Raw genomic sequence first — 10,911 nt, forward strand, 5'->3', positions numbered from 1 at the left:
TAGACCCTCTCTTCCAGATGTTCAACTTGAAGAACAAACTTTTCAATTTGATCGTTCTCAATATGATGGTAATTCTGTTTATGAATGGAATATTGATGGTCATTCTAAACATCAAATTATGAATATTGTACAAGAAATGACTATGGCTGCTAATGCTTATAAAGCTCATAATAATATTCAGCTTCAAATTGTTAATATTATTACTTCTGATTTTACTGGCAGTCTTAAAGGATGGTGGGATTTCTATATTTCACAAGAAGAAAAAGATTATATTTTATCTGCTAAGAAAACTATTATAAAGCAAGAAAATAATCAACAAATACAAACGTTTGAAGATGATATGGTTAACACTTTAATTTTTGCTATTATCAAAAACTTTGTAGGAGATCCTACTACTTTTCTAGAAAAAACTTCAGAAATTTTAATGAATTTACATTGCAGAAAACTTACTGATTTTAGATGGTATAAAGATAATTATCTTGTTAAAGTTTTTTCGAGACCTGATTATAAAGAGTCTTATTGGAAAGAACGTTTTATTGCTGGCCTTCCAAAACTCTTTGCAGAAAGAGTTAGACGAAAATTAAGAGAAAATTTTAATAATACCATCCCTTATCAAAATTTAACTTATGGAGATTTAATAAACCACATTAATAAAGAGGGATTAGCAGTTTGTGCTGATCTTAGGTTTAAAGAAAAACTCAAAAAAGATAGAATTAACAGTAAAAATGAATTGGGAAATTTTTGCCAACAATATGGTTATCAGCCCTTGAATGGCCCGTCTACTTCAAAATTAAAGTATATAAGAAAAGATCTTCAAAATATTTCAGGAAAAGAAAATATAATCTTCCAGAAAATTATAAAAAAAGGCCAAGATTATGCTTCAAAATCTAAAAAACCTTATAAACCAAATTATAAAAAATCTAAAAGAAAATCAAAAGATATTATTATTTGTCATAAATGTGGGCGTAATGGTCATACAGCTAATAATTGTTATGCTAAGACAAAAATAAATGAGTTAAGTGTTTCTGATGCTTTAAAAAAAATAAGAAAAATTATTTTAAATACTGATTCAGATTCCGATGAAAGTATTTCTGATTTTCAAACAAATGATTTAAATATTCTCGAAAATACTACTTCAAGTTCAGAAGATTCTGATATTTGCGAATGTATTGGTAAATGTCATTGTAATAATTTAATCAATGTAATTACTAGTAGTTCTATTAACGTTCTTTCACAAGATGATAAAGATCTTTTAAACTCTCTTGATTCTATAAAAGATAAAAATATCCAAGAATTATTAATAAATCAGATGCTTAATAAAACTAATAACATAACTCCTGCTAATAATGAAAATTTTAATTTAAAAAATATATATGAAAGATTTACTAAAGCAAAGCCAATTTCTATGCAAGAACTTCAAGAAGAATTAAAAATAGTAAAACAAGAAATAAAAGAAATAAAAAATAAAATTTTAATTTTAGAAAAAGGAAAACCTTCTACTTTTAAAAACAAAAATATAGAAATTAATAACGAAGAAGAAAATAAAATTGAAAATGTAACTATTGGTAAAATTATAAATAATCAAGTTTCTCAAAAATGGAACACTCAAATTTCTTTAGTCAAGGATAATTTTAAAATCAACCTAACTACTTTAATTGATAGTGGTGCTGATATGAATTGTATTCAAGAAGGAATTTTTCCTACACAATTCTATGAAAAAACTACATCTAGACTTACTGGTGCCGGAGGTACAAAACTAATTGTAAATTATAAAGTTTCTGATGTTCATATTTGTAATAACCAAGATTACTGTTATAAAACTCACATAATTTTAGTAAAAGATCTCTCTTCTCCTTTAATTCTAGGAACACCTTTCATTACAAAACTATATCCTTTTATGGTTCATGATGATGGTATAAGAACCAATGTTTTTGGAAAAGAAATTATATTTAAATTTTGTGAACCTCCTCTATATTCAACGATTAATGTCCTTAATTATAAAACACAACAAGCCAAATATCTTATTAACGAAATAAATAATGTTCGAATAACTAATCAATTAAATGATAATAATATTCAAAATAAAATAATAGGTTTAAAATTAAAATTTGAAAAAAATGTCTGTTCTAATATTCCTAATGCTTTTTGGAATAGAAAACAACATATTGTAAAATTACCATATATAAATTTTTTGATGAAAAGGATATTCCTTCAAAATCTAGAGTCATTCACATGAATAGCGAACTAGAAAGTCATTGTAAAAATGAAATTCAAGATTTAATAAATAAAAAACTCATAAGACCTTCTAAATCACCATGGTCTTATTCAACATTTTATGTTATGAATGCCGCAGAATTAGAAAGAGGATCACCAAGGTTAGTTATAAATTATGAACCTTTAAACAAAGTTTTAGAATGGATTCGTTATCCTATTCCTAATAAACGAAATTTGCTAAAAAAACTTTATGATTCAAACATATTTTCAAAGTTTGATATGAAATCAGGATTTTGGCAAATACAACTTCATGAGGAAGATAAATACAAAACTGGTTTTAATGTTCCCTTCGGGCATTTTGAATGGAATGTAATGCCTTTTGGATTAAAAAATGCCCCTTCTGAATTCCAAAATATTATAAATGATATCATAACTCCTATAAGTAGTTTTGCTATTGCTTATATTGACGATGTCCTAATTTTTTCAAGATCAATTGATCAACATTTCAAACATTTAAATCAATTTCATGATTTAATTTATCAAAATGGTTTAGCTGTCTCTGCAGCAAAAATGCATTTATTTAAAAATGAAATTCGTTTTTTAGGACATGATATTGTCAAAAACACTATTAGACCTATTACAAGAAGCTTGCAATTTTCTACTAAATTTCCTGATGAAATTAAAGATAAAAGGCAACTTCAAAGATTTTTAGGATGCTTAAATTATATCCATGATTTTTTCAAATATTTAGGAATTATATGTAAACCACTTTATAATAGATTAAAAGATAATCCTGAACCATGGACTCAAAAACATACAAATATAATTAAATATATAAAACAAAAGGTTCCTACTTTGCCATGTTTAAATTTACCTCATCCCAATGCCAATATCATAGTTGAAACCGATGCTAGTGATATTGGATTCGGAGGAATTCTAAAACAAAAATTTGTTAACTCAAAAGAGGAACAATCGGTTCGATATTACTCTGGTTCATGGAATGATACACAAAAAAATTATTCAACTGTCAAAAAAGAAATTTTAAGCATTGGTTTATGTATTAAAAAATTTGAAGATGATTTATTTATGAAAAGTTTTTTATTAAGAATAGATTGTCAATTTGCAAAAACTATTTTAGAAAAAGATGTGAAAAATATTATTTACAAGCAAATTTTTGCTCGATGGCAAGCCCTCTTAGGTAACTTTGATTTCGAAATAGAATTTATAAAAGGAGAAAATAATTCGCTTCCTGACTTTCTTTCTCGAGAATTTTTGCAGGGAAAATGAGTTCATCGTCCTCTTCCAAACATGATGACAAGAAGTCCGTCTCTCAAAAGCTTGTTCCATTTCAAAATCAAAATCGTTTTTCTCCTTTAACTCCTACTTCTAAGAATTCACAACTTTATTCTAATATCCTTCAGTCAAAACTTGTTACTCCAAAAGTTATTTCAACAAACACGATAAGCCCTTTTGTAAAACCTATCACTCCTCAAACTCAAAAATATGTTACTCCTAGCCCTTCTACAAAAACTCCTTATGTTCTTAATCCAAATTTCTTAAGAGTTCAAATTCTTGAAGATTTTCAAATCCATAAGTTACATCAAGGTTTTCATATTCTCACAAATCATCTCTTTGGTCAAGGAAAAACCTTTTATGTTGATTCATATAAAACTCGAGAATATTATCAAGCTATTTTGCAAGAATCTGGTTCGGTCAATTTTGTTCATCGTTCTAATTCAAAAGAAGGAAACACTGATTTTAGCAAAGCTCATATCATCAAAATCATTTCTCCAGAAAGTTGGGTTCCAAACCTTCACTCTGAAAAACCTCTTATAAGTTATCCTGCTTATCCCAGATTTTCTTACTATGATTATCAAGATGCCTGGACTAAGGCGTTCTTTATTCGGAATTATTCACACTCATGGTTTATCTTCTTTGATTGGAACCTTAATTGTGAATATCCAAGATGGTTTATCAATTGGTACAAATATATGGGAATTCTTCCAAATTGTTTACCAAAAGAAATTTACGATGGATATCTCAAATTTAAGGAATTGTTTATTCAACAAATTCCAGAATTTGAATATATGCTACAATTCACAATGATATTCAAAGTTTCATGGATAATGTCTTGGACTTTTCATTATCAAGAAGCAAATGATTCCTCTCCTCCCTGGTTTAATCGCCAATTTCGCTCAAAATGGTGGGATAAAATGAAGATTTCTCAAGCCAACGAACAAGCAGTAATTAAACATTATCAAGAAATATATATTCAAAAACCAGAGGTTGAAGCCACTTTTATCAACAGTCTTCCTCAAAGTGATGTGGATCTAATTGCAAGAATTAAAGATGCTGCTACCTCTTCTCCTGAAGAGCTTCAAAGCTTACTTCAAGAAATTCGCCAAACTCCATCAGTTTCTGACGATTCTCCAAAATCTATAAAGAGTGATTTATTTCAAGACGCTCAAGACCCTTTTAATGATCCTTATGAAGAATAAGAAATTCTTAATTTTGGTGTAATACCTTCAATGTAGGGTATTTCGTTTCTTCTATTTATCAAAATTATTATTTTCAAATACAAGTGTGTATAAACTGTGTAAGTATACACTATATGTATTTATAGTGTATAAACAAATATTATCAAATTTATTATCAAAATTATTTATTCTTATCATCAATGATAATATGAAGACAAAAAACTTTAGAAGATGCTCTATGATTATCATCAATGATAATATGAAAACAAAAAACTTTAGAAGATGCTCTATGATGACATGCTTTATCAAAAGGTGATATTTATTTATTACAAACGACAATTTCTTTGCAAGATGAGTGACAACCACTTGCAAGTAATTGATTGGCCATGAAATCATACGGCAAATTTCACTACATGATTTCAAGACTTTGAAGACTTCAAGATCAATATAAATAGACATCATATTTCAGCAGAAGAAGCAAGCAAGAAAAATATTCACTCTAAAAAAAATGTTCATCCCATGTCTAAAAAATCTCCAAGAGTCTCTTTTTCTACTAGTAGATGTTCAAAGTCTCTAGATTTTCAGATAATTCTTTCTCCAGATGTATGTATTGATTGTAATTCAAGCTTAATTCAAGAAGGTACTATCTAAAATATTCTATTCAATTGTTTTATTGTTGTTATTAAATTTATTTCTCCATGATAATTTCATTTCGAGTTATTCTAACTATTAATTCTACAAGATTTGAAATTTTTGTTAAAATAATACTCGTTTTTAATAATCAAATTCATGCTTGAATTATTTAATTATGTCTAACAAAATCTTGATGAATTGTATTCCTAATAGAGATATTCCTTTAAGAATACAACAAATCTAAGAATCTATAAATAATTCTGAGCAAAATCTCAAGGATTCTTACAAACCTACTAATCTAGGTACGATTTTAAACAATAATCATATTCATGATGCTAGATGGCTCATAAGAGCTAGTATTAAAATTCGTTACAAACAAATACGTTATCTAAAAACAAAACTATTAGTTTTCTAAAAATGATATTTATGTCATAAAACTAATTGTTTTCTAAAATGAAATTTATGTCTATGTGATAAGTATTATGGTATCAATAGAGAGAAAATGAATTTCAACAACGAACTCTTTGAAGGGGAACGAACCAACAAACTACGCGTCTATTAAACGCATATGATTTTTTTTGTTCTTCAGCGGTTCAATTCCCTCCATGTTTTCCTTCAACCACTACTCAAGCAATTGGGAGAGGTAAGTTTCCCTTATGTCGCATGCCTTCTTCAACCTCCAAGTTCACGATGGATAACTTGCCCTAAATCCGTGCCCATTTGGTTGTTTCAATTGATATCAAATGGAAAGAAGCGTATTCCCTATACGCCTGCTCTCACTCCCACGTTCTGCAACCACCATTTCACAATCTCTCAATCACCCATTATATACTTAATATAACTCCATCCCTCAATTTAGACCCTCAATCTTTTTCTTTGAATCCCTATTTCACTCGATTTTTTGTTCTCTTTAATTGATTTGACTTTTTGGTGCAGGTTTGAAGTAATTTGATGAAGCGGTCTTATATATGCATGTCACTTGGTTGCATCGTTATTGAATTCCACATAAAAAATCGTCTCTAGTTCGTGCATCACCAATATTATCCGTCACCGACTGTTATTATCTCTATACATCGGCTCTGCTTGCAATCATAGATAGGGCTTATCTGAACAAGGTAAGGATGTTTTAATCTTGGGATTTTTATTTGTTCTTCTAATCAGGGCCACTCGCCATGTTTATCATAATTATAATCTCCTCCATCGATTATGGTTTTTGGTTTCACAATTCACATGCTCGATTTTGGTTTTTGCTCACCATCATCGCCCACCAACCGTAAGCTTTTATAGGTTTGCAATGTCATAGTTAAATTTTTCAAATTGGGGCTTGGGTCTTACCTCTTGCTACAGGTAATGATATACTTCTACATTTATTTATTATTCCCTCACACTATTCTTCTTCCTTCCCTGCTATAATTTTGGGGGTTGGGAGATTTCTCCTTAATATGAGCTTTTTATTAAATTAACATCGAAAGAGAATACAAACATCATGCACCTTTCTTTCTCTGGTTGGAATTTTGATTATATTTTGTCATGTGTATCTCTACCTAACTTGGATTGAATTTTCAATGCAGTGGTTTATGAGTCTCCCTATTAGAGCTTCTTCTTTCAAATAGGTTGTGAAAATGGGTGATGAAGTATTACTTAACTGAAAGTCTTCCAGTCTGTAAGACTACTACGTGTGGGCAACATGTTATTACATGTTACCACATCCAAAAGGTGTCATGTGAGCATCCTACTCATACATGAGTGTTATAACACTTAAGTTGGAAATGGACAACATCTAATAACATATATGATAACACCAATTATTTTTTATTTTTTTTTATGTTTTGTTTTCTATATTTCGAATTTGTTTATTTATTTATTTATATCATAGTATTTATATTTATCATGTAACTTAAATCATAAATTAAAAATAACATTTGAAAAGTAAAAATAAAATTTTAATAAATCTTAAATTAAAAACAACATTAAAAAAAGTACAACAAAACACAAAAACATTTAAAAACCTAAAAAAAAAGATGATAAAACCTAAATTTTTTTGGCCTAAAACTATTCATCTTCATCTTTTTTTGGAAAGCGAACTTCCCTAACGAGGGTTTCCGGGCCAGCTTTCGCGCACCGACTAATCCCCCGCTGCAAACATGAGGCTTTGCCTCATGCCCTGGAGTCACTGCAGGCGAACCTCCATGGCCACAAAGGCTGAGTGGTGCCAGGATTTGAACATGGGTCAATAGGTTATCCAACATATCTTCTACATGCCTTACGAAGTCACCACAACCCAAAACATAGATGTAATCCGCCAAGTCTTTACGGAGTTGCTTGTGTTTTCGCTGATCTTGAATATCAACCAATCTATGTAAATATTCCGATGTCCCTGGTTGAAATTGCATATGTCTTGGTTCCGTAGGTGAATACGTTGCAATATTGCATCCTTTATCTTCGACAACCATGTTATGCATTATGATACACGCATACATGATATATCGTAGAGTATCTAACTCATAAGGTCTCGCTGCATGTTCAACTATGTGCCATTTTGATTTCAAAACCCCAAAAACATGTTCAACGTCCTTACATGCTCCTTCTTGTCGTCTCTTGAAATATTTGTCCCTTAGGTCTATTGGGTGTCGAAACGCCTTCACAAACGTCGAATATTGTGGATATATTTTGTCTGTAAGGTAATACCCAAACTTATATTCATTTCCATTCACTGTGAAAGGAGCATCCGGGGCTTTTCCTGACAAAAGATCGTCAAATATTGGTGATTGATCGAGAACGTTGGCGTCGTTATTAGAACCCGCAACCCCGAAAAAAACATGCCAAATCCATAAATCTTGTGAAGCAACAACCTCTAATACCAACGAAGGCGTTCCATGATGACCGCTCGAATACTGGCCCTTCCACGCCACGGGGCAATTTCTCCATTTCCAGTGTGTGCAGTCAATGCTCCCAAGCATACCCAGATACCATGTCTTTCTTCATGCGCCGCATATAGTTGTTGCATATCATGCAACGAAGGTTTGTGCAAGTATTGGTCACCGAAGGTTTCGACAACACCTCTTGCCAATAAATACAAACTTTCTCGTGCGGTCCTCTCAGACATTCTCATATAATCGTCAACAGAATCGGGCGACTCCCCCATTGCCATAAGTTTAATTGCAGCAACACATTTCTGCAACCCTGTGAAGCCTCGTTTGCCTCTAGCATCATATCTTAATTGGAAAAATTCATACCTAAATAAATATTAAACATGTAAAAATTGTATTTATTTTATCTAAAAGTGACATTTTATAAATTATAAAAGTTGAAACAACCGATACCTAAATATATATTAAACATGTGAAAAATGTATTTATTTTATCTAAAAGTGACATTTTAGAAATTATAAAAGTTGAAACAAACGATACCTTGCTTCAATAGCGTTGGCTATCCTTTCAAACACATTTTTTCGCAAACAAAATCTTCTTTTGAAATCGTTTGGCTGGTAGACACAATTTTCCGCAAAGTAATCGTTAACTAGCCGTCTATGCCCTTCCTCACGATCTCTATTTAACGCCGCACGTCGCGTGAGTAGTGGAGCTGGATCTGGCTGTAACAGACTGTCTGTATAATACCGGTACATCATACTCACGAACAAATCGTCTTCGTCGTTATCATCGTTGTACGGATGGGCCAGATCAAATTGATCCATATTTTGGTTTTGAAATATTGAAAGAAATATGTAGAGAAGTATGTGTTTTGTAGGTAAAGATAATATAGGTTATGTGATAGTATATATAAAACTTGATTTTTTTTTGTCACCGTTTGAAACAAACGGTCGAAATTATGGCCGTTGAATAAAAACACAAGCAAAATTGCGACGTTACCTCCCATGTTCACCATAATGCGTCATAACATAACACCTAATAACGGCTAGCGGGGTGGCGCCGTTATTAGGTGTCATGTCACCTATAACGGGGCTTCCCATTGCCCACACCCGTCTCTCTAATAAAAAGAAATATGATCAGGATTCCACAAATGATGGTGATAAAGGTGGTTTTGCTCCTAACATCCAACTCATCATTTTTACGATAACAAATTGTTTTTTATAAACTTATGTGTTGTCATTTATTATACAGGAAAACAAAGAAGGTCTCGAGTTGACTGCAATAGCAAAATCTAGATATACTGGAATTTAAAAAAAAAAATGTTGTATTGTTTGATTGTTTCGGAAAAAAAAAGATCAATTACTCAGTTTGTGTTTTACAGATGCTAAAAATGGATAAGATGTCAACCTCTAAAGTACAGATATAATAAACCATATATTATATATGTATATATTTCTATTGTTAAGTGATTTTTAATGAATGATTGTAGTAGAGGCGTATATTGGATTACACCAAGCATGAAATTATGAGGAAATCATTGGAGGCATTCGTTGATATGGAAGATGAGGAATTGGGAGTTGCAGATTGGAAAACTGTCAAGAATTACATCACATGTTTGCATGATGACAAAGATGAGGACCGTGAGAATGATAAAATTGTCGACCACATGTATCTATCTGAATATGATATACATATACATATACACTTAAATGGTACCAAATTTCCCCTATAGGATACCTTATTCATTTTCTAAATACTATATTTCAATTACATGTTTGGTGTGCAAGATGCTTATTATGTGATGCTAAAGGAAGGTCGGATTACACAGTTTACATCAAAGATTTTGATGCAATCTGTGTATAAAGCACTTGATGTGGTGTCATCTAAACCACAATAATTTAATCACATCTATATTCTTCTATGTTGATTCCACCAGTTCTGTTCTTAGCTTATGTTTGTTCGTATGAATTCAAGCTAGGCATGTCACATACTCACATGTGATTAGAATAGTGTTTATCCATTGTATGGTTTTGTAGCAAGACAAAGAGTGAGTTTTTTTTTTTTTTTTTTTTTTTTTTTTTTTGCTTTTATTAAATTTTGTTTTAAGATTATTTTTAAAACGAAAAGCGTAGGAAAAAAGTCTTGTGAAGGTTTGTTTAATAAGATTGAAAAGCGTGTTGTTGGATACGTTTTGGTGGCATGTACATAACATGCATATGCGTATATTTATTCATATACATATGTATATGCGTATGTTTATTCATATACATAATTCATATACATATGTATATGCATATACTTATTTATATTCATATGCATATACTTATTCTTATGCATATGCACTTGAAGTAAAGGAAAATCATCTAAAAACAACTAACCAATTTTAGTGACTTCCTTGCAACTTATTCCACCACCCAAAATGTTATCAAAATCTGAAGATGATGTAGTAATATGTACAAGGGTTTCCTCTTCCTGCAGTATATCCCAGGCACTCAGAGCACCTTCAATAAATGGTAACCACAATTATGATAATGTAGTTGTAGGCTTGTCAGCTTCTGTGGATTGCTTACACCTTATGGTTCACAAGCTATGGTCAGCTCTATTATACTAATTTCAATCATATTATTTATTAATCACGATATCTCTTTTTTCTCTACTATGTTGATAAACAACATATATCTTAATTAATGTTAATTAGTAATAAAAATTTAAAGATT

General features: G+C 30.7%; 1 protein-coding gene across 1 annotated transcript; it reads right to left on the reverse strand.

The window, feature by feature from the left end:
* Window positions 1-6,550: 6,550 nt before the first annotated feature.
* LOC145131571 (uncharacterized) lies at window positions 6,551-9,018 on the reverse strand. Its single transcript, XM_079066245.1, has 4 exons — window positions 8,735-9,018; window positions 8,220-8,560; window positions 7,587-8,064; window positions 6,551-6,602 (listed from the first exon to the last, which is right to left on the reverse strand). Exons 1-4 carry the CDS (start codon window positions 9,016-9,018, stop codon window positions 6,551-6,553), a joined length of 1,155 nt encoding a protein of 384 aa, XP_078922371.1.
* Window positions 9,019-10,911: the final 1,893 nt, after the last annotated feature.

This window comes from Lactuca virosa, chromosome 8 (assembly GCF_052849685.1).
Source record: "Lactuca virosa cultivar CGN04683 chromosome 8, Lactuca_virosa_CGN04683_v6, whole genome shotgun sequence".
In the NCBI taxonomy this organism is placed as follows: domain Eukaryota; kingdom Viridiplantae; phylum Streptophyta; class Magnoliopsida; order Asterales; family Asteraceae; genus Lactuca; species Lactuca virosa.

Coding starts and splice junctions, on each gene's coding strand:
- LOC145131571 (XM_079066245.1), bottom strand. CDS start 9,018: ATGGATCAATTTGATCTGGCCCATCCGTACAACGATGATAACGACGAA. Junction 8,561..8,734: donor GCCAACGCTATTGAAGCAAG/GTATCGTTTGTT, acceptor ATATTTATTTAG/GTATGAATTTTTCCAATTAA. Junction 6,603..7,586: donor GGTTGTGGTGACTTCGTAAG/GCATGTAGAAGA, acceptor AACCTATAAAAG/CTTACGGTTGGTGGGCGATG.